This window comes from Staurois parvus, unplaced genomic scaffold (assembly GCF_062004578.1).
Source record: "Staurois parvus isolate SC_StPar_1 unplaced genomic scaffold, SC_StPar_1.0 ptg000299l, whole genome shotgun sequence".
In the NCBI taxonomy this organism is placed as follows: domain Eukaryota; kingdom Metazoa; phylum Chordata; class Amphibia; order Anura; family Ranidae; genus Staurois; species Staurois parvus.
This window is the reverse complement of record NW_028318095.1, coordinates 8,819,130-8,844,486: the sequence shown is the minus strand read 5'-3', so window position 1 is coordinate 8,844,486 and position 25,357 is coordinate 8,819,130. Positions and strand designations below refer to the sequence as shown.

Sequence of the window (25,357 nt, the reverse complement as noted above, 5' to 3'; positions counted from 1 at the left end):
GATGGTTATGATAAGGCTTTAATTTACAAAGGCACAAAATTAGAGGTTGACAGCACAAGGAAATGGAATAAAACAATGGTTCTCAGTTCCCCAAATCTTGTCAACAAACTATTAGTAAAACAAATGGCAAAGTAGTAAATGCAGAAATGCAATTAGGAGTCTTTCAGTTTCCGAACTGGAACAGTGTTGGGGTCATGTCACACTAGGAGCTTTGTAGCAGATATCTGTGTGGATACTAACAATTCAACGAGCTGCTGAAGTTGGCTACAAATGTTCTCCATGTAGCTACAAATCCCTAGTGTCCCATGACAACTAACAACTGCATTAAATAGACGCATACTTCAGCCAGTGATTCTGTAGGTAGTACCAGTCAGCCTGCTGTCAGAAAACAACAACACAGCAGGATTCCACCTTGAACATGTGAATGAGGACTCAGGTCCATTTTTTTCGCTCAATCAGCAGGTTGAAAAAAAAAAACAAAAAAAAACTAATCCATCCATGGTCAGCTTAGCCCAGAACAGAAACAGCAATAGTCCTGTTAGAGTATGTTCAGAGATAGCAGCAGCAGCCATCGACTCATTGGCCTACACCCAGGATTAAAATATCACTTCCAAATGGACTTTGTATTTAAAAGAAAAACAAAACACCTTAAAGTGTATTTGCAGGTTGCAGTAAAATTTGGGAAACCCCTACTAAAAGGTTTATATATTTGTTTGTTATGTCTTTCCATTCACCCAACATAAATCCTCATACTCCTGCTTCATATGGAGCAGGATTATGCATAGGTGCTATACTGCTTTAGATAAATGACAATGGGATGATAAATGGAGTTTTTTTTTTTTTTTGGTGCATTAACATACAATGAACCAATCAAGCCCTGATCATCTTTAACGCTTTGTTAGGAGAGCCAGTGTTCAAAGAACTCAACAGCCCAGTCATAAAAATTACATAGAAAGTGAGAATCAAGTAGAAAAGAGGATGTAAAAGAGGGAGGAAGATCTTTTTGTAAATTAAGCGCTATGAAAAAGTATAAACATAAAAAGCAAGGTAACAAATATAAAGTAGGTCTTTTCCCAGTTCGACTGCACATGTGGAAATACAATTTACATTCTCAGTGACAAGTCTGGTATGAATACACTGAACCAATGCTTTCCTTTGCCTTTTTCTTCGGTTTTGATAGATTTTCACACTTGCACCTGGAAATTTTTCTTTTATGAACAACCTACAAACAGCTTTCCCACCAATAGTTTTCCTAGTGGTGCAGAACTCTTGTGACTGAACCACCACTTTCTCTTCTCTCACATGTCAAAAACTTATCCCAAATGTTACTGTAACTCCAAATTAGGTCACCAAATGTGCAAACTCCTGACCGCTGATAAACAATGCATTGTCATATTAGGATCTCTGAAGAAGAAAAAAAAACAAAAAACGAAGATGCATGGCTTGTGACAACACATGTGCAAACGGAGGAGAATCTTTCACCGTGTAGACCAGAATCTTCAGTACATTTATTTTTGGCAGAGTCGCAGTTATAAAATGAACACTTTCATATTTAAATAACCTATTGTTTGTTGACAAGTTTATGAAAATAAAACAACCCAATAAATACAGTGACTGAACAATGCTCTCACCTTCAGCAGCATTCAAAGTACACTACAGAATCCTTGAAGTGAAATAAGCCATGGGGTATGGCAAAAAGCTAAAGAATCAATGTAAACTGCACTGGCATGCTTTCTTACCATGCAAATGACTGAAAATTCATTACTTAGAACAATGTTTATGTTATTTCTACAAACCAATGGAGTTTAGTAGGCTTATAATGTTTAACCCAATTTATAGACCTGTCATAAGTGGGAAATTTTTAAATAATTGTACACTGCTGATGATCCAACATATATCTGTTTTTGGGGGAAAAAGGAAAATCTGTACATTAAGGTATCATTATCCTATATACAGTTATTACTATTATACAGCTAACTGTGGTGTCCGTTAGGTTAAAAAAAAAAGTCAGTCCCTCAAGTCCTCTAAAAATAAGTCACTCTTCTCCAGAACAGATATTGTGTAGTTCCAGGTAGCCAAAATACAAGTCCACACAGAGCAAAGGTCTTGGTATTACCAGCTTGTTAATCTACTCCTAAAGCCTTGAGTTGGCGCTCAATCTCTTCATCAGATATGGTTGATGTTTTGGATGAGGCTGCGGAGGGAAGGCCTTTGGCGGCTGATGGAGCGTTTGCCATCTGCAAAAAAAATTTACATATGAACATTAGATATTTCAAGAATTATGAACCACAGATCATGCCTAGTTTGAAGACCAAGCCTTTTCTGGCCATTTTAGGTTTACATGTACCATTTTTTTTTTTTTATTGCTGGAAAATTTCTTACCCCGAACCCCAAAACATTATATAGGCTTAATACTGAACTTCAGGCAAACAGCTAAATACACAATGAAATACATACATGAGAGCAGTTTTATCTAACAAAGGATTTGCATTCTGTCCTTTCAGTCCAGAGATTTACACAGCTCTGTTGCATAGCATCTCCTGGATTGACTTTTCTCTGCAGCACTTTCACTTACAAGTTTCATCCCTATCATCAGCCTATGACACTGAAGGAGGAGCAACATGCGGATAAGCCCTTTCTGCTTCCTCCTATCACTTGCACTTCTTCCTCCCCTTCTCTGAACTCTGCAGTCCAGAACTTACCATAGACTGTGAGAGGCTACCAGTAGGTTCAATTAAAGCCCAACTTCATAAACAATTCAGTGGGGAGTGTAGCCCCACTGCAAGGGTCAACTGTTTGTTTATATCAAGAGGGCATTGAATTACCAGATCATCTGCATGTCTAGATAGGTCACCGCAGCGTCTTCTCTCCTCCATTCCAGCGTTCTAAGGTCCTAATGTTAACAAGACCAACACAGGGTGCATAAATCTGCACTGGATACGGCTGGCAAATGGAGGAGTGCCGTCTGCCCCGGGAGAAAAGAATCAGGTAAGAAGGGGGGGGGGGGGGCACTTTAAACTTTTTTTTTTCCATTTATTTCAATTTTGGGGGGGAGATTTTGCACTGTCCCTTTAAAAAAATTATAATTACTTTTATTCCTATCACAAGGATTGCATGCATCCCTTGTGATAGAAATAATTACTGACAGGTCCTCTTTATAAAGAGATATGGGATCAATAAGGCCCCACATAACTCCTCTACAATGTAAAGCATTAGATCAAAAAAAAAAAAAAGCCTTGTTTACAAGACACTGGAAGTGACATCTCTCCAGTCCTCCAAGGGCATAGAAATGAGTGGAGGCCATCTTTCCTTCACTAATCTCTATGCCCAGCGTCAGGATTGTTCGCTGGTTTCTCAGGTGAGGCTCAGAACTACCCAGCGGCGGGCGGCAGTGCCGAAGGGGTGGGGGTTTTTTCGGCACCTGTATCGCTGCTTTTTTTCATATCAGCCAACAATCGATAAGAGCCAAAACTTTTTTGCCACTGCAATTTCAGTGCACCCCTAATACATAGTCTAACTTGAATCTTGGTGTGCTTTGTGTATTTCTTCCAGATCTGTAAAACTCCTTGGACACTAGGGAACAGCAAATATGCAACCCCTGTCATGCCAAAACCAGCCTGCATGCCCTTCAGCATTAAGGACAGTTGAGAGCGATCAAAACTTGGTGGAAAAAGTAAATGTCAAGGGGACAAGTTCAGAAATGCCACATACTTTTCCTGAGATTTCGATTCCAATTTCATCTAGAACCTGATTCACAATGTCCTGGCTTTCTTCTTCATCATCTGAGGCATCAAAAATATCATCCAATGTGTCATTTACTGTAAAAAATAAACAGAGGTCAGATGAAATGTGTCAAAATCTTACCAAAGGCCAATACCTCTCATAACATCCAAAATCCATAAGCAGCAGAGTGGTTAGCACTTCTACCTACCAATACTAGGGTCGTCGTTTTGAATCCCACCATAGCAGTACTTGCATGGGTTTCCTCTGGGTACTCCAAAGACATGCTGGTAGGTTCATTGGATCCTGTTTAAATTGGACCTGGTATGTGTGAGTTAGGGACCTTAGACTGTAAGCTCCTTCAGGGCAGGGACTGATATATATATATATAATCTATGTGCTGATTAAATTGTTGGCGCTTTATAAACATATACCAATGTCTTAGCCACTATGGCCTATTAGGGTAAACGACCCTTCCATGAAAATTGGGTCAATACATTCATATGCAGCAAAAAAAAGTCTTCAGTTAAACAATCGCTGTACTGTGAACAGTTTGATATAAATTACATCCTGCACCTAATAACTTGTTTGAATAATGGCACACCACCCCCTTGACCAACAAAGATGTGTAGTCTGAGCACTTCACTATCTCAGCTGGCCAAAATATGCATGATGAAGCACCAAGGTTTCAGAGCTACCAAGGGGCTTTACAAGGTATGCAAGCATGCTTGTACCACTAGGTATCTACTTTCAATAGCAGTTGTTGATTTAGGGAAGCATTTGCATGTGACAACTGCTTGGCAGACATGCTAATAATCAACCCAAGGATGGCAGTAAGCCATCTGAAAAACGTTTGCCAAAAGGTTACTAGGTGTTTGAAGCCAGCAGTAGTACTCATTTAAAAGGGAATGTAAAGGCTCAAGGTTTTTTTACCGACCTGCATTCTATGCATGGACAGTAAAAAAGCCTTCTGTGTGCAGCAGCACCCCCAAATACATACTTGAGCCCCATCGTGATCCAGCAATGTGCACGAGAGCCTCAGCTCTCCAGGGACTCTCTCCTCCTCATTGGCTTAGCCATTGGCTTCCGCTGCTGTCAACCACAGCCAGTGAGTCAATTAAGAGAGAAAAGGGGCAGGGCAGGCCACAACTCTGTGTGTGAATGGACACAAGAGCATCAGCTTGGCGGAAGGAAGCCCGCTTGGGTGCCCCATAGTAAGCGGATTGTTCTGGGGGCACTTGGCAGGAGGGAGGGGCTAGAAGTGCAGGTGGGAACCAGAGAAGAGAAGGATCAGGGCTGCTATGTGCAAAACCACTCCACAGAGCAGGTAAGCATGACTTTTTTTGTTTTTAATTGCCTTTAATAGTACATTGAAATAAAAACATTTTAAAATAAAAAAAAAAATCAATGCTATGCCATTCCTTACGACAGTCTGATTTTGTTTGATATCCTGAGGATGGATTTATTTCCCTTAGAGGTTGATCAGATTGCCAGTCTTCCAGCCTGCTATGTGCCCCAGCAGTCCTTTGTCCAGTTACTTACACTTAATTTTTGAACAAGCAAATGCATTAATCAGCAATACACTGCAGTGTGTTGTAAAAACTGCAGCTCAAAGTTACCCTGCCGAATTAAACAAATTTTCATCCTAAAATCTGTGCTGAAGATAGAAAGCTACTGCATACCTTCATAGAGGTGCATATACAGAATTCATAGAACAGTACAACCACCATAATTGTGATAGGAATTGTGCTGAACAGCACCTTTATAAATATGGCTCACAGAAATTCAGCTGGACCTAAATATATCTGTACTGATGTACGAAGTCTCCAGTGTGAAGCCTAACAAAAAAGTGCAATAAAACAAGATATAAAATGTCTTACTCATTTCTTCTGTCATTTCCATTTTCATATTTTCTTTCTGGAAATTTTGCATCGTTTGAAGGGTTTTCTGTGGATCCATCTTCTTGTTTACTGCTTGCATGGTCTAAAAACAAAAATACTACATTGTTTGAAAAGTTTTAAACCACTGATAATTTAAAGTTCCCTCCCACCCCCAACTGATTGCTGGACTTGAGGAAAAAAAAAAAAGTTCTCTTTTGTTTACATTTGTCAGGGTATCTACCTCACTGTCTACATGACATGGACACTTCCTAATGGCTATCCAGCAGCAATGTTTTCTCAGATTCCAGAAGTGAAATGACATGAGCAAAAAAGAAAGTATTGGACTGGCCAGCAAGGGACCATCTGCAGCATTGGGATAGCAGTCCCCCACGCACATGAACAGCCCCAGTAGAGACTTGGACAGATTTAGGGGAGTATAACTTCCTTCGAGAGGGTAAAAACAGCAAAAAAACTTGCAGGATGGGTTAGAGAGTGGTTGGAGGGAGAGGAGTTCATACTTTGGCTGGAATAGGCTTTAAACTTAGCAGTGAAACAAAACAAAATATAAAAACAAATATAACCAACTTTTAATAATAAACAAAAAAACAAAAAAACAGGCAAACCAATATATTCACAGTTGAAAAATATATCTGTGCACTTCTATACCACTAAGGCTGGCCATACAATATACAATTTTCTTGTACAATTTTCCTTTAGGCTTGCCAAAACCATATAATATGAGGTCAAATCTAAACACTAAAATTTGTATGCAATCAGGCAGGCCCTTGCACTACACTACACATTGAAGGTAAAACTAAAAGGAAGTTGAACAAGAAAACTGTATAATGTATGGTCAGCTTAATGTTTGTAAAGCTGTTCAGCCAGTCGTGTGGTTCATCTGCCTTTACAGCACTGCAGAGTCAGGGTGATGCAGTGCTATTCTGTGCCCTTGGCCTTAACTGAACTATAAATAAGCAGCAGCACACCACAAGGTTTTCAAACACAACTCCCCAGTTCTCAATCCCTCCCTGAAGTTAGATGAAATAGTGTAATAAAGTAGATCCTGAATAGCACATACTGTAATCTCCCAAACCAAGTCTGAGCGAGGGGAATAGAACTAGAGCAGCATGCCTATCCATGTATGGCACACAATCAAAGTCATTTCTGCTCTACCAAAAAGCAGACTATGCTATCCCTACCCTCCAGCTCAAAGAATTTAGGCCAAAACCACATGCCTGTCAGAACACAAAGGCACAGCAAGAGAGATTGCTGCACTAACATCGCTTAGTCAGTACAACAATCTCTCTTTTTTTTTTATCCAGCCCACTGAACTGAATGGGAAAAAAAAAAAAAAAAGTGTACCCATCTTGTGAATGACATCACTGGGTGTTAGGACACTGGCAGCTAGAAGGTTGTAATGGTACACAATGAAAACCTGTGGCTTTGTGTAACTAAATGGCAGGCTTGATCCACTCACTGGCTTGTATATAATTTTTGTCCATTTTGCCAAGGAACTCCTGAAGAGACCTGAAGGCAACTTGGTTGAAAAAGGTTCTAACATAACATCAGGCCAGGCATACAGGATTATTTTTTCACGCTGCAGAAGAACCCATGCTGAACACTGCACATCAGTTCCTAATTTGTGCTCAAATTTCAAGGTACAGATTTGCATGAATGTGAGGGGTGGTAACAGCTGAAAAGAAAATGCATTGCATTCTGTATTTAGAGGGACTATATGAGGATTGGCTGATTCATGTACCCAATTGTTATGTTCACTTCATTCTGCATGTCAGTTTTTGTTTGGAGCATGTTTTTTTTGTGTATTCTTAATTTCAGCACTGTTATATGATGAAACTATGTTTGCCTCAGATGTATATCCCGTTAGGGGATACGGGCATTTACTGAGTTTTTTACATGATCTGAATGTAACCTGTATATGTTATCATTGTGCCTCTTCTCTCAATAAAATTGTTTTTGGAAAAAAAAAAAAAAAAACTGAAAAACTGCATTATGTGTAATAATTAGTGCAAGTTCCAGACATTACTGGAGACTACAGTATAGTTTCTTGCCAGGAGGTTTTCTTTAAGTTCAGTTAATCACTTTTCAAGTAACTATTGTATGTAGCAGCTGTGTGGTCTCACCTTAGCTGTGGTAGACATTGCACCGGCCATCTTCATCTGGGAGCTCATGACTTTGGTCTGCGTCGACATGGATGTGACTTTGGAACTCACAGCATAGGTTCGTGTTTTCTGCTTACGGAGCTGTACTAATTGCTTTGCCAGTATCCGGCAGGCATCTTTGTTTCCTGCCTTCGCCATTTTTTTTATTTCCATTTCCTGACAAGATTGAGAAAATGAAAACTCTTAAGTAGAAAGGCAAACACAGGATTGCATATATCATACACAATGAAATGAAACACATGGTCAAAACAGATATCCTCTTACTAAAAGTGTAAATGAACGGAAGGATAATAAACACAAAAACGTTTAATGTGCCCCCAAATCACATCTACAGCTTTAACCACTTGCCTACCAGGCACTTTCACCCCCTTCCTGCCCAGGCCAATCTTCAGCACTGTCGCACTTTGAATGACAATTGTGCGGTCATGCAACACTGCACCAATGTGAAATTGTTATTTTTTTTAAACAGATAGAGCTTTCTTTTGGTGGTATTTAAATCACAACTGTGATGGGCACTGATAGGCTGCAATGGTAGATGGCACTGATGGGCATTGACAGGCATCACTGGTGGGCATTCACAGACATCGAGGGGCACTGAAAAGCAGTACTCATATGGCACTGATAGGAGGCACTGACGGGCACTGTTAGGAGGCACTGATTGACAGCACTCATAGGTGGCACTGAAAGGCAGCACAGATGGGCACGGATATGTGGCATTGATGTGTCCTGGTAAGCACCGACAGGTGGTATTGATGTGCCCTGATGGGCACCGACTGGTGGCATTGATGGCAATGACAGGTGGCACTGATGTGGCTACACTGATCATCAGTGCCTTGATGATCAGTGTAGATGTCCCCTCTGAGGAATGCCCGATTACTGGCTCTCCTCTCCTCACGAACTGTCAGCGTGACAGCTGGTGAGGAGAGGAATGCCGTTAACCGGCATTTCCTTATTTACATGAGATCAGCTGTGATTGGACACAGCTGATTACATAACAGAGCTGAAGTCATCGGCTTTTTCCGCTGATCAGTGATCCACTGTGTCCCAGGGACACAGTGCACCACCGATCGGCGCGCACGCGCGGTTAGAGTGGGAGGACATCATATGATGTCCTCCCAGAACGGGAAAACCACTTTGCGCCCATCATTTCCTTACATGGCAAGTGGGAGGCGGTTAAGGAAAGTAATCTCAATATCAATTTACCAAAGTGTCTTTCATTTCAGAAATATTTTCCCAGCATCCTCACCAAACTCAGACTAGTACATGATTAATTCCAATTAGATGCTAAGTTTCTACAGGAACTGCACTTCACACTAAGCAGTCTGCTCTTTGTCCAGTATTTAATGCCATCTGATATCACTGCTAAAGTACATCTGTCTGTTAACAGCTTGCCAAGCTGGCTTTAATAATAACATGCAGGTATGAAGAGGTGCCTTCACATACCCTTAGATGTACACTTTGAGTACCTTAAATCCTGTGACGCTCTTACAGGTGAATCACAATATTCATTGACACTTCCTAGCTTGCCCTTCTCTATTGAGCAGTAATAAGACACATTGCAGTGAGGAGACAATGAGCAGTTAAGAGAGGCAGAAGGAAGCAGCCCAAACCAGGAAGTGTTATGTAGTACCAGAAGAGATAATTGTAAAGCTCTTCAAACTAAATTAAAGAAATAAAAAAAAAAAAAAAAAAAAGTGTAATATAGTCCATGTTTCATTGGTTAAAGGCATTAAAAAAAAAAAAAAAGTAAAATGCACCCACGTTGATTAAAGAAAACGTGCAGGTATTAATTTCAGAATTCAGGCCTTCAAGGCATTGCAAGCACAATCAGTGGATCAGGGTTGCAATGCAGTTGCTCTTGCAGATTCTTCTCCTAGGCCCAGATCCGTGATATGACTGCAACTGTACTCCACTGATATCTAGGAGTCCCAAGGTGGTAGCTTGTGTAGTCTTACCATTTACAGATGCCTACGAATTGATGAAGGGCTGTATGCAAATCAGGTAAGTGGGAGGATTTAGGGAGAAGGGTTTGGAAAGTTACACCTTAATCTAGGAGTAACATGAAACATGGTCACAAAAGTGGAGCAAGCCTTGGACAGAAGGTGGATAGAAGCCAGTGGGGGAGATTTACTAAACAATAGCACTCAGAATCTGGTGCAGCTGTACATAGTAATTTATCAGCTTATTCAATTAAAGAAGAACTCTGGCATAGGCAAAAAAAAAAAAAATACACAAATACTCATTAGTACACCCCCCACATAAAACACTAAACAGTTATTAACATTTTGAAAATCCTTACCATTCAGGAGAAAAAGTATATTTGAACTTTCATGACCTCATATCTACAATTCAAAAGATAACAGCATCTGCTCTGCCAAGGAGGAGGTGCAACAGCAGGAATTACATCATATCCTCTCCTGTCTTTCTGCAGTAGCAGGAAACTACAGTTCCCATCAATCACAGGGAAATGCCAATTCCCATCAAGCACTAGGCCTGTACATGTTGCATGTGTCTGAGAGTCTTGGACTGCCCACCACTGCATCGGGGCTGAATTACACCACTGCTTCCTGGAGAAAGAACTACCGAAAGGATGTGCCAAGACCACTGGTTGGGTGAATAGGAGGCATAGCAGCCTCCAGTCTTGCAAACAGGAAACCAAAGAGAATTAATGGTTTGATTTGAAAATGAATAGGCTATTTAAGAGCAACTACTGAGTGAACCAGAAGATGGATGACCTATTCAGTGAAGGTAGGAAATCAGCAACAAGGACATGTAGAGAAATGTTTGCCCGGAGTTCTGCTTTAAGCTTTGACAATAAAACCTGGAAGCTGATTGATTTCTATGCAGAGCTGCACCACCAGATTTTGCATGTTCCAATTTTAGTAAATAACCTATAATGTCAATTATACATTTGTTTTTGTTTTTTTTTAAAGCAATGCCTTCCAAAAAAGCAGAAAGCTCATTGAGACATCAGTCTGCTCTTCTGCAGTATGCTATTGAATGACAGCTACTTTTCTGTGGCCTCGATGCTCAAGATAGGACACAAATAAGATCCATGAACAATCTCTAACACCTTAATCTGGTAGTTGGCTAGATTTAGACTCTACGCAGTTAACATACTGTATTAGAGATAAATTGAAGGGAATGCAGCATAAAAAACAAAAAAGTCATTTTCCCCCACAGAAGAGATTTGCACTATATCATGATGAGCATAAACAAAGACACTAAAAGGTTTAGGAGTGTTTAGTTCACTTACCAGCTGTTTTTCCTGTTTCTCCAAAGCTGCTCGATCTCGGGTTATAGCCCTCTGAGTGCCTCTTAACTCCTTATTCTGCTCCTTTATTATGTCTGCAAGGAGAACAAACAAGTTTACACATAAAAAACTGTCCACATAAATGTGTGAGAACATTTCTTATAACCTATGTGTGTGCTTCTTCCTCTCCTTCCGTAGTGTTAATAATGTGTGAGGTCAGCTATGTGATTGCTGATGAGAACAGCAATAACCAGCTGATGGTAAAGGAAGACTTGTACATATGAATATTTCATAGCAGACAATTTAGGAGACCTTGTATTTCACATCTAGAGGAATGGGGTCTGCTGAAAAAAACAGAAGTGTGTTATACAATGGCGGGGTCTAGTAAAAGCAATCAACAGCTGTTACCGCCTCAGAGAAGTACCGATATACAGTAATTACAGCTATTATTATTCAGTGCAGCTTCTTAATATGGATTTGTTTCTCTATTTTTCAAAATTATTACCCATTCCTATAGGAGCGAGTTCTAGACAGATCTGTAGATTGTTTAAACAAAAAGTCTGGCTGTGTTTTTAAATATATACAAGTAATAACACCCAAGATTGTTGATCCAGGGAGCATGCAATGACCCTACAGTGTCAGGGAGAAAGGGCAGCACAGAGGATTGGTTAGCATTTATGTCTCAGAGCACTGAGGGCCGTCGGTTCAAATTTTGATCAGGATACTATCTGCATCGAGTTTGCATGTTCTCCTTCTGCCGGCATGGGTTTCCATCAGGTACTCTGGCTTCCTCCCACACTCCAAAACCATGCTGGCAGGTTATTTGGCTGCTGTCCAAACTGGCCCTAGTATGTATGTACAAATTGGCTAAGCACACGTTATCACATTGATGCCAGTCCTAAACGGAGCAACTGGGAAGGGTCAAAGTGTCATCAAATCCACAAAAATGTAAGTCTATTACTTAAAAATCTATTCTAAAGATATATGTAGAAGCTTTCCAGCATTTAACTTTTCCCTACTAGTACCTACCTAGTTGACCCTGCCAGTTCCAAGAACTTTCTTGTTATTGGCAATAGTATAGCTGTGACCATCTGGCTGCACCATTGCCACTCTGATCACACAAGCAAGCTACCCTGTAAGTCCATGCGATCTCTCTTTACCTCTGCAAGACGCCCCACATGACTTTTTTTGTCAATTCAAGAGGCGGCTCCAGAGGGTTGAATGACAGACGCCTGGTCTTTCTGTGTCTGTTGCTATCCTTTGTCAGCTCACCGCTCAGTTGCCTTCACCCCAGGCTCTCTCTTCCTCTCCCCGCAGTTCTGCACCTATGATGCCTGGCTTATTACAGTGGCGGCTGCTCTCCCTTCTACTTGCATGGCGGTTGGCAGACAACAGGCCTGGCTCTGGCAGCAACCCCCCACTGCAATCCTGTTGGCCAAGAGGAGATGCACAGGCATCATAGCAGCGGTGGATGATGGGAGAAAACTGATCGGTGGACTGAAGAAAAACAGACAGCTTGGGAGCTTGCCAGGCTCCTATAGTCACATGTACACACTTCTCCCCTGCTCTCTGTCCAACCCTTTTACGTTTTATCCGTCGGCGCAATGGATACACACACTTTTTTTTTTTTTGCTTTATAAAGATTTTTTTCTCCCTGAATCACCTGCAGGTGTAGACCAGCATTGGCATATGATAGTTCCTTAGCATGTCATTTAAAACAAAAGGCAATGATCTAAGGCAATGCATGGTAACAAAATACTGGGAGTTGTGTTAGGAAAAAAGGATCAGGTGTAGTTTTGGGTCGCTCAGGGTTGTGTTGGCAGTCATATAAAAAAAGCTGAATTAAGGCAAAATGTGTTAACAAATGATGTAATGCACATTAATGTGTGTTAAAGTAGTTGTAAAGTCTTATTTTTTTTTTTTTGTAACATAATAAATATGTTATACTTACCTGCTCTGTGCTATGGTATTGGACGGAGTGGTCCAAACCTCCTCTTCTGGAATCTATTGGATAAACTCAGGGGACATGTGCTATCCCCTCTGTAAACCCATCTACGTAATTAAAAGCAGGCATGTCACAACAAAAGAGCCCTTCCCCAGACCATTTACGAAGACCCTATTCCATCAGCGGAGGGCTGCCCAGTTCCAGTCTCTAACTAGGATTCTCAAACTGTTAATAAAAAATATACACACCACACCAGCTTAAAGCTGCAGTCACGCGACTTTGCAGTCCCAAGCCATCTGTCTCTCCTGTTTACATCCAGCAGGGTCCTTCTTAGGGTTTTCAGGTCACTGCCTTCCTACTGACTGTCCAGTGGTGGGGTCCTCTCAGGGGATGATGTGCAGTGCCCTTTGACCTCCAAATATGGTGTGTATTATGGCATCAATTTTGGTCCCATCTAACCAGACTAGATTCTCCCAGTAATTCACAGGTTTGTCTAAATGTTGTACAGCAAACTATAAAGGAGCTTCAACATGCTTTTTCTTCAGCAATGGAGTTTTGCGTGGTGAGTGGATACAAGTCATGTCGGTTGAGTGCATTACTTAGTTTTCTTTTAAACAATTGTATCTGCTAATTCCAGGTATTTCTGAAGCTCCCCACAAGTTGTCTTTAGCTCTTGGACAACTCTTGATATTTCTTTTCACTCCTGTCAGAAATCTTGCGAGGAGTAACTGGTTGTAGCCGGTTAATGGTGAAATGATGTTCTTTCCACTTCCTGATTATGGCCCCAAAAGTGCTCAATGGCATTCAGAAGTTTAGAAATCCTTCTGTAACCAATGCCATCAGTATGTTTGGCAAAAATAAGGTTGCAAAGGTCTTGAGAGAGCTCTTCGCTTTTACCCATCACGAGATGTGACACCTTGGTAATGAGACACTTTTTTTAGGCTATCGGTTGAGACTGAACCAGCCGATAATAAATTTGCACTGACAAGGGCAGGATTGTTTTCAAATTACTGATAGATTTCAGCTGGTGTCTTGGCTTCCCATGTTTTTTTGCACCACCCTTTCATGTGTTCAATACTTTTTCCCTGTGCCATTTTATTACATATAACAAAATTTCTAAACTTATTTGTTTAGGTTTCTTTGCATGTATGGATTGTATGGGTTGTTACCGACATGTAGTGAAAATTTCATGTCAATAGCACCATTAGAGATATATTTACCCAGAAAAATGGTGATGAGTGAAATGTTAAAATACTTATTTTACCTGCTGTATACAGTATAAACACTACTCCAAAAAACTTCAAGGAACACTTTTTAACCGGTTCCCTACCGCAGGAGGATGGCTACAGCACGGTTGTCTGGTTTTGGGCCGATGTCCATGGATGTCATTACAGAACACGCCCCCTGCGCTCCCCCAGTGGCCTGCACCAGTGATCACTGTGTCCTACGGATACAGCGATCACATGATACGGTAAATGGCCAATTACCACGTTATCAGCTGTGTCCAATGACACAGCAGATCACTGGGTATATACAGTTGCTGGTTATCGGCTGCACTTTCCTCACGCTGTCACAGTGTGAGGAAAGTACTGCCGATAACCGGCAATTATCAGAGAAGTGATTGGCACTGATCATCAGTGCCTTGATGATCAGTGTCAAGCAGTGCCACTCATCAGTGCTAGCTCATCAGTGCTGCCTATCAGTGCAGCCTCATCAACGCACATCAGTGAAGGAGAAAAATTACCTGTTTGCAAAATTTTATAATAGAAAACAAAGAACTTTTTTTCTTCAAATTCTTTGCTCTTTTGTTTATAAAGCAAAAAAATAAAACATGCAGGGGAGATAAAATACCACCAAAAGAAAGCTCTATTTGTGTGAAAAAAATTATAAAAAGTTCATATGGGTACAGTGTTGCATGACCGCGCAATTGTCAAAGTGCAACAGTGCAGAAAGCTAAACATTGGCCTGGGCAGGAAGGGGGTATAAGTGCCCAGTAGGCAAGTGGTTAATCAGAGTGTAGCACAAGTCAATTAAACTCCTGGGATATTGATCTGGTCAGTTAAGTAGCAGAGCGGGTTGTTAATCAGTTTCAGCTGCTTTGGTGTTAAATTAACAAGTGCACTAGATGGGAACAATGAGATGACCCCCAAAACAGGAATGGTTTTACAGGTGGAGGCCACTAACATTTTTCCCCTGTTCATCTTTTCTGACTGTTTTTCACTAGTTTTGCATTTGGCTAGGGTCAATGTCACTACAGGTAGCATGAGGCGATACCTGGACCCTACAGAAGTTGCACAAGCAGTCCAACTCCTCCAGGATGGCACATCAATACGTGCCATTGCCAGAAGGTTTCCTGTGTCTCCCAGCACAGTCTCAAGAGCAAGGAAGAGATTCGAGGAGACAGGCAGTTACTCTAGAAGAGCTGGACAGGGCCGTAGAAGGTCCTTAACCCATCAGCAAAATCGGTATCTGCTCCTTTGTGCAAGGAGGAACAGGATGAGCACTGCCAGAGCCCTACAAAATGACCTACAGAAAGCCACTGGCCTGAGGGCCCGACATCCTCTAGTGGGCCCTGTGCTCACTGCCCCGCACCATAGAGCTCGATTGGCATTTGCCACTGAAAACCAGAATTGGCAGGTCCACCACTGGCACCCTGTGCTTTTCACAGATGAGAGCAGGTTCACCCTGAGCACATGTGACAGACCTGATCTGCCTTTACATGCACATGAACTTTAATGGCATCAGTGTCTTAGTCCATAGGGTTCAATATTGAGTTGGCAAGCCCTTTGCAGCTAAAACAGCTTCAACTCTTCTGGGAAGGCTGTCCACAAGGATTAGGAGTGTGTCTATGGGAATGTTTGACCATTCTTCCAGAAGTGCATTTGTGAGGTCAGGCACTGATGTTGGAGGAGAAGGCCTGACTCGCAGTCTCCGCTCTAATTCAGCCCAAAGGTGTTCTATCGGGTTGAGGTCAGGACTCTGCAGGCCAGTCAAGTTCCTCCACCCCAAACTCACTAATCCATGTCTTTATGGACCTTGTTTGTACACTGGTGTGCAGTCAAGATGGAACAGGAAGGGACCATCCCCAAACTATTCCCACAAAGCTGGGAGCATGAAATTGTCCAAAATGTCTTGGCATGCTGACGCCTTAAGAGTTCCCTTCACTGCAACTAAGGGGCCAAGCATAATCCCTGAAAAACCACCCCACACCATAATCCCCCCTCCACTAAACTTTACACTTGGCACAATGCAGTCAGGCAAGTACCATTCTCCTAGCAACTGCCAAACCCAGGCACGTCCATCAGATTTCCAGACAGAGAAGTGTCCAGTGGCGGCATGCTTTACACCACTTCATTCGACGCTTTGCATTGCACTTGGTAATGTAAGGCTTGGATGCAGCTGCTCAGCCATGGAAATCCATTCCATGAAGCTCTCTATGCACTGTTGTTGTGCTAATCTGAAGGCCACACAAAGTTTGGAGGTCTTTAGCTATTGACTCTGCAGACAGTTGACGACTTCTGCACACTGTGCGCTTCAGCATGTGCTGACCCCGCTCTGTCATTTTACTTGGCCTACCCCTTTGTGGCTGAGTTTTTGTTGTTCCCAGTTGCTTCCATTTTGTTAGAATACCACTAACAGTTGACCGTGGAATACTTAGTAGCAAGGCAATTTCACGGATGGACTTATTGCACAGGTGGCTCTTTAATTCACTGAGCTCCTGAGAGCGACCCATTATTTCACAAATGTTCATAGCAGTCTGCATGCCTAGGTGATCAATTTTATATATCTGAATCCAATCATTTGGAGGGGTGTCCCAATACTTTTGGCAATATAGTGCATATATATATATATGTATTTAAAAAAAAAAAAAAAAAAACAACATTTTTACCTTAATTTAAACAAGGAAGAGATCTAAGAGCTGTGGACTGTCTGATAAAATCAGTTATCATTTGGTTTTCAGTCTACCACAGTTCCTTGGATAAGATTCCAATGCTTACACCCCAGGAATATGGAAGTTAAAATATATTTTATGAGCCATTGTCTCATATTTTAAAATCACAATTCTGTTTTCATATATTCATTTTCACTCATATTGAAAAAGCAGCAACCAACGTATTTGTCTTACACAGTCACAAAGAACTTTTGGACTCACAGAAAACAAAGTACAAATACTTCCCCTTCCATTCTCCACAATGCTAAATTATCTGACAAGCTCAGAGTTCCCTAGCACTTGCCAGTCTAATAAAATTCAGTATGGCACCACAGGGACCAGGTCTAGCCACAATATCGCAGAGATGGAATACAGCTTGTGCTACTAATTAGCTTTGTCACCCTGTCATGACAAATATGTCACAAAGTACAGAGTGACTTATTCTTCCCTAGTCGCCAAGATGTAATTGTAACAACTTATTGTGTTGCTATGTGCCTGGTGCTGTAGAAGACACTCATATGACATGTACAGCAGTGTTTGCTTTTCATATATATATCTATAGGCTGCAGTAAGAAGACAAAGCAGACACAGATTTGATGCAATGCAACACAAACGCTGTAAAATCCAGACATTCCACAAGAGGGAGCAGCCAGGGGAACGTCACTATTACTATTCCACAGAACTAACACTGTAATCCAGGTAATGTGATCAGGACAGTTTGCAGCATATAGACCATGCTATCACTCACAATGGGTCCCTGAACTCACATTTATTCCTGTCTGCCATGTACTACAACACTTTCATGATCCCCAACAAGATATTTCTAAATTCATTTTCTCTCATCTGTACACAAGTATATTCCAATGACAAATTACAGAGGACTTTACGCAAATCTAAACTAGTTCACAGAAAATGAGTTTTCTTATACTGTTTAAAGAATAGAAACGTAAAATGTATTATTTAGTCAGTCAGGTTGAATTCAAACCAATGCATTTTTCCCTCTGATGCGTTTTCCTTTGGAATCAATGGAAGCACATCAAGATTCATGTTGGTGCACATTAAACACATCACACATTTTGAACATGTGCTGCAACACATTGTTTTGGATGCGAAAGGCTTCATAAAGCACATCAACATAACCTGATGCATGCCATGGTGCCCTAATGTGCATTATGAAGAGTCAACTTGTGTAATGACATGCTTCAAGATGGGGTTTTGATACTTTTCCATTGATTTCAATAAAAGGGCAATAAATTGCATGTCAACGTACATTTTCAATGTGCGTTGTAATGCACTGTTCAGGATATCAATGCACATCAACTGTGGCTCACACATATCATGGTGCATTTATGTACTTTATTAAACGTTGGCGTGAGCCATGATACGTTTTTTAAAGAATATGCAAACTCAACATTTCATATTCCTGATATGTGCCTACTGTACCATGTACTTGTATGAAAAAGTATCATATTCTCTTTGTATTGCTTCCTTTGTGTAAAATCCCTGGTGTTCCTGCCAGTCCATCTGCTTTTCCATTAAAAACTGACCACACTAGGCATGAGAGCACAGTGTGGTCACTTCTCTAGCTGTGCTGGGAACTCAGTATGCTCTCCTCCAATGATGTGCTGGGAACTCAGTATGCTCTCCTCCAATGATGAGACTTTTCATAACATGTGCCCCCTGCACAGCCATTCAATGGGGAGATCAGTGTCCTGCAGTTTCTCTTCCCACAGTTCTCTAAACTTCTTGTGCAGCTGAAAACAGAGGGTATGTGACCACTTGTACAAAATGGAAACAAATATATTTATTATGTTTTTATACGTATACACAAATTATTTGACTTTCATTGCTATTTCAAACTGAATAGGTTGTTTCAAGGTGAGAGTTTACATATACTTTAAGGCATGTCCCGAGATGTGTTTTGACGCATTTGTACTGATTTCAATGGAAGCACATCAAAAGACGTAAAAGAGAGTCTTCAATGTATGTTGCAATGAATTGTACTTGATGTCAATGTGTGTCATAACGCACATCTATATTAGTTCTTGCATGTCATGGTGCATTTACATGTATCAACGTCATGACACTAGTCTTTAAGGCATGAGCTAAGCTGCGTTTCCATTGATTTCATTGAAGGACGCATCTACCCAAAATGTAAGATGGAAATCTAGCCTTAATAAAATGGTACAAAAGAGTAACAATAAAACTGCAAGCATTTCAAGAGTTAATGTTTTGGCAGGAGAAAGCAGCAACAACAAAGCAATACGATTTCTGTAAGTAATAGCTCTTTGCGGTTACAATAAAGGGCTCAATGTTTTTTCTCAGTGTATTTGTGTAAAGTTTCATTTTTGTTCAAAGCCATATATATATATATATATATATATATATATATATATATATATAAAATACATTTCAATAAACTCAGAGGAAAGTAAATAGTTTTTCCACAAGGAGTTCAGCATTACAATGACTATTCTGTTTACAAGTGGAGAGATTAGCACTTCTGTAACAATGAACACGATCATAGTGGAACCAAAAAAAAAAAAAAAACGCTCTATGACTCAGTCCATGAATCAGCTTCTCTAACCCAACCCCTTGTGATCACCTGATACGCCATGACATCGGTTTCGAGTCATACGCCGTGTCACGTGGGTAAATAATCATTGGGATCTTCCATGGGAAGTTTCTAAACATAGAAACGAACGCAAAGTAATAACAAGCATTAATATTTGCATAGCAAAAAGAAAAAAAAAGTTGATACCCAACCAAGCCATTAATCACTGTAGGCAAAGTATAGTCAGGTTTAATATTTAATTCACTTCACACAGAAGTAAAAAATCATCTCCTCCAGGAGGAAAGCCTCTGATGACACTGTTACTATCCTATCAGGGAATGCATGCACAGCAGGGCAGATCTAGCAGTCAGTCATGTCTTCAGCATATATTCCTAAACTTCTAAAAGACATTTATGGGGCAAAAACACAAAGTCAGAATATCTGTGTCACAGATCAGAGTCCTCACAGCAAGTAATGAAGAGCTGCTAGAAGACAGGACCTGGTATGATTTGCAGATTTGTGTACAAAGCATCCAACAATAGGAGAGGTATGTTTAGGAAATAAGACATGTAGACACTGCAGCAATAAGAGGAGAGGAGGACTGAGCAGACAGAGACACAGACACTCAGACAGAACAAGTGACATACACAATGACATCTATAGATAAGAGGAGAAGAACACAGTCCTGGCAAAAAAAGGATACTATAACAATGGCAGTATAGAAAAAAAAGGTATGAAGGATCAGAAAATATGTATAGAATTATGGTGCATGAGCAAATTGATAAATGACTGGAGTTTTGTTTTTTTAAAGTAGTGAAATGTAAGATTGGGGGACGTAACATTGAGCAATAATGTGTACATCAGGGAAGGCATAAGGAGGGACATCCAGAAGAAAAAAAGGACACCTGATAGAGGGAACAGGGGGAAGAGAACAGGACACAGAGAGAGAGAAAGCAGGACAGACAGAGAGAGCAGGAAAGACAGACAGAAAGAGAAGGGGGAGGAATAGCAGGTGTGTGTGTGTTGGGGGATAGATGGACAGAGATTGAAAGAGGAGGGATAGCAGGACAGAGAGAGACATCAGGACATAGAAAAGGAGAACACACACAACAGAAGAAGGGAAAAGACATAGAGAGAGATACACAACAAGAGATAGAAAGAATGTGAGAGACATAGAAAAGGAGAATGGGGGACAGAGAGAAGGACACAGATACTGAAAGAGACAACAGGACAGAGAGAAAATGGAAAAGAGAACAGGACAGAGAAAGAAAGAAGAGAGGAAAGAACAAGGCACAATAGAAAGAAGAGGACAGAGAGAAGAGGGGGAAGGAGATGAGGACGGGGAATAAGTGACATCTAAGTCTGCCATCCAGGTGAAGCTGTGACAGCCGGGTCCAGGTATGGACAAGCAGACAAGTCAGGAGGGGAGGTGGACTCTGCAGGGAAAATAGTGGGCTACATAGTTAACCTGGGCCATTAACCATTGTTGTAAACAAGAGGGTAGAGCTTTTCTACAAACAGTGAAACTGGAAAGGGGGGGGGGGGGGGGGCATTCAGAGAAGAGGAAGAATGGCAGATGTGAATATGGTATGGACACCAGGAAAAGAATAAGGAGAGATGATCCAAAGAAGAAAGAGAGAGGAGGGGGGGGGGGGGGCTAGCATCCAGGTGCAGCTATGACAGCGGGCTCCAGGGGGTGTGGAGGTAGGAGGGGTACACAGGTAATCTGGGGCTGTACTGCTGTTGAACTACAAGTCCCAGGTAGACCATTATCCCTCTGTAGTAAAGTCCCAGGAGGGTGTATCTCAAACACCAATGTGATAAAAGGGCAGTGACAACGAGGGCTGTCATGACGAGATGAGGGATCATCTGAAGATCGTGGTGGGGGGGGGGGCAGTGAAAGGCCCAGACAGACAGAGGCTGTGGAGGGAGGGATGATGGGGGGATCTGAAGTAGCAAAAATCTGCTCTACACACTGATCGACCTAGGCAGAGGTTTCCATGGAACTACAAGTCCCAGCACGTCCTATACATCCCAACATCTGAGAAGCAGTGAGGCCTAGTCTGTGACCTACACCCGAGGGCCAGCAAAGCATACATCAGTCCGGTGTGCCCAGACCAATGGCCTCAGGAAGGAAGGAGGGCCACCTGCCGCCACCCAGGAGCTGTCCCAGACAGTGTACACTCCAAACAATGTCCGGCGGTATGTAATGTCCGCACACTCACCGTCCACCGTCTTCTTCTTGAACAGGGAGGCCATGGCTGCGGCCGCTCGTTCTATTTCCTCATTCACTCTGCAACCAGGAACCGGTTGCACTACTTCGCCCCACCACGTGACCAGCCCTCCGTCCCGCAACAGCCCCTCCCATCCCGTGACGTTCCTGTCGCCCTGGAGATTCCGCCCACTTCTCCTCCATAGTCACATGACTGGCTCTGCCGTCACCTGTCCTATTACGTTCAGTTCTGTCATGTGCCCTGATAGTAGTGAGACGACCTGCGTCCTCCTAACGTGCAATACACAGAGAGCCAATCACTGCCCTTCCTGAGAGACTTGACTCAGCTATTGTCAGGGGAATACATGAGTGTCCAGTGCGCAGGTCATAGGGCAGTATATGCGTGTGAGAGACTTTCCTCATGGACAGTTCACACGTAAACGTGTAGTATGAAGCATGCCTGTGCATTGTATTCCATGGGCCTGCATTGGTATTTGCCTACTTGTTGCATCATCATGGACATCTTCCCGCCCCTCTTGAAACCGCCTATTAGACGTGCAAAATGAAAATGTTCGCTTTGTTTACGTTCGTTTCGATTCGTTATTTGACTAATTTTGTTTAATTTGATTTGTTTAATTCGTTTTTCAGAATTTGTTTTGTTTATTCGAATTCGAACGGATTCAAAAATAATTCTAACGTTACAATCCATAATCCACAATCCATATGTGTTTTTGATGGTATGTGGGCTACATGAAGAGCTCCGTGGCCATACTGGAAATTTCTATTTCAGCAAAATTTTCACAGTGCCCTTGTTGATCACTACTCATGTCACCATAGCACAGCTCACAGTTTTTTGTAAAGTATTTTTCTAATCTCTTTTCTATTATTTTCTATTTTATTCTAATGTATTCTGTTCAAATTCATTTTATTCAAAATTCTAATTTTGGAAGGCAGTTATATTCTTTCTATTTTATTGTTTTTCTACACTATTCTATTCTTTGATTCTCTGTTCTAATCTTTTCTATTCTTTTTCAATTTTATTCTTTGATTTTCTATTCTATCCTGTTCTAAGCTATTCTATTCTATTCTTAGGCTTCTTTCACACTGAGGAGTTTTTGAAGCATTGTTGCATTAAAAAAAAGCACTTGAAAAGCTCAAAAACACTTCCCCATGTTTGTCTATTTATGTTTTCACACTGGGGCATTGCGCTTCTGTTGCAGTGTAAAAACTCGTGCTTGCAGCGTTTTTGGAGCATGTTTGTTCAGTTAAAAAAAAACACCTCAAAAACACCTCTTCCCATTGAAATCAATAAAAAGCACCTGAAAAATGCCTCTGAGAAGCATTTTTGGTGCAGTTCTTAAGTCACATGTCATTTAAAAACCGCTCAGAAAGCACGGTAAAAACGCATATGTGGTTTTGCCATGTGAAAGTAGCCTAATTGATTCGATTCGATTCCCTTTATTTTTTTTCTGTTTTGCTCTGTTTTACTCTATTGTTTTCTATTCTATTCTTTGATTTTCTATTCTATTCTTTGATTTTCTATTCTAATATTTTCTATTCTATTCTTTGATTTTCTATTCTAATCTTTTCTGTTCTATTCTTTGATTTTCTATTCTAATCTTTTCTATCTATTCTAATGGTTTCTAGTCTTTTCTATTCCTTTATTTTCTATTATAATTTGTTCTGTTTTACACTATTATTTTCTACTGTATTCTGTTCTATTCTTTTATTTTCTATTCTTTTTCTTTATTTTCTGTTCTATTTTATTCTACATTTGTTTTCAAATTTGAATTGGTTTTTTAATTTGTTTTCGAATGTGCTTTTGAACCGATTCGAATTTCAGCTGAATTTTGTTTCATTATTTCAGATTCATTTTAATTTGGATACATCCGAATCTCGGAATAACGGAAAATGTATTCGGAACAAAACGAACTGCACATGTCTACCGCTTATGCCATTCAAAACCACCTAGAGGAACTGCACTGTATCTAAGCACCACAAACCAAAAATGCTATTTAATTCATGTTTAATACTCAACGCAAACTCCTCCATCCATCTAGTCTACAAGCTTTATTTTACTGAGAAATCATTTTGAAAAACACCCCCTTGCATTTCTGGCAGTAGCCATCTTGAGTAAGGGCAGATGATTCATGTAGCATTTACTTCCTGGAATTCATGATCTGCCCTTAGTTCAGGCATAAGCTGAGCTGAGAACCCTCCCTCCTCTCCTGAAGACTCCTGGGATGTATGATATCATTTGTCTATGCAAGGAAACCAAAAAGTAACTGAAGAAATGTGTATAAAAAAAAGTTTCAAACATGTAAATATAATATACTTTCCTATCCAATTACTTATGCTAGCATTAAGAATGGATAGGATTAAAACTAGTCCATGTTGATTGAGAGAGTGAAGTTCCGCTTTAACCACTTGCCCTCCAGAGGATTTACCCCCCTTCCTGACCAGGCTATTTTTTGCGTTACGTCGCTGGGTTACTTTAACTGACAATTGTGCGGTCATGCAACGCTGCACCCAAATGAAATTTACGGGGATTTTGTTTATTTTTACTAGTAATGTAGGAGATCAGCGACTTATAGCAGGACTGTGGCAGGCATTCTGACACTTGGGGGAACTGACTTGGTGTCACTGACATCCCCAGTGACACCAATACAGTGATCAGTGCTAATAAAAAGCACAGACACTGTACTAATGGCACTGGGCAGGAAGGGGTTAACATCTGGAGCGATCAAAGGGTAACTGTGTGCTGTTTTACATTGTTTGGCTGTGTTTGTGATTCACTGTAAGCACACTGCTTTGCACAGCCATGCAAAGCAGTGTGCAGGAGCTGACAAGGGAGAGAACTGTTTTGTTTACAAACAGTTCTCCCCCCGCCAGAGATGCTCAGCAATCACCAGGCATCGGCGAGTAATTACCAGCCAGGACTCGGTGATTGCCAGATACGGCCGCGAATGGCGGCATGGATAGGGCACGTCGTGGCTCGCACACGCCATCTACCCAGATATGCAAAAGCATGTATATACGTGATTTTGCACATCCGTGCCGCCCTGTAGCAGTACTTGTGCTATAGGGCAGACAGAAAGTTGTTAGTTTCTTACCATAAAGCCGAGCGTAACAGAGCTAAAGTTTCACTCGCACTTTTGCCAATTTTCACACAAAATTTGATGTTAATCCACTGCTCCAGATTCTTGTCACTTATTTTCCGCCAACAGCACAGGGCACATACGTGTAATTTCTTCTACTACTCAGTAAAGACTGAGTCAACTGGTCTGCGACCCAGGCAAGTGCAAGTTAGAACTCTGACAGACGCGGTGCCCAACCCCTGCCCTACTCACCAACATGAGACAAAGGAACAGCCAATCTCACACTGTGCTGTCACTTGTGTAACAATGCCACCTTCAGCTGCGCCGTGCAGATACATTTTTCAGCTCGCAGGACCACAATCTAGGTGCCAGCAGCCTGAGAGTGATTGTCACTGGGTTAGGTTAATTACACGATTAACCCTTCAAACTCCAAACTGCCACCAGACTATCAACCCTTCGCAATGTTAGCAAGAACAAATGTGAACAATAAACATCTGTAACACACACTGTCACCACAGACAGGTATATTCAGAGGATTATATACAGCAGCGCTCTTCAAGAGACAGGGATTCTTTAGTTTGCAA

General features: G+C 41.2%; 1 protein-coding gene across 1 annotated transcript; it reads right to left on the bottom strand.

The window, feature by feature from the left end:
- On the bottom strand, positions 1-21,847 carry CHMP2B (charged multivesicular body protein 2B). Its single transcript, XM_089682921.1, has 6 exons — positions 21,689-21,847; positions 11,037-11,128; positions 7,742-7,936; positions 5,601-5,703; positions 3,712-3,818; positions 1-2,237 (listed from the first exon to the last, which is right to left on the bottom strand). Exons 1-6 carry the CDS (start codon positions 21,720-21,722, stop codon positions 2,124-2,126), a joined length of 645 nt encoding a protein of 214 aa, XP_089539047.1. The 5' UTR covers positions 21,723-21,847; the 3' UTR covers positions 1-2,123.
- Between the last annotated feature and the right edge of the window lie 3,510 nt (positions 21,848-25,357).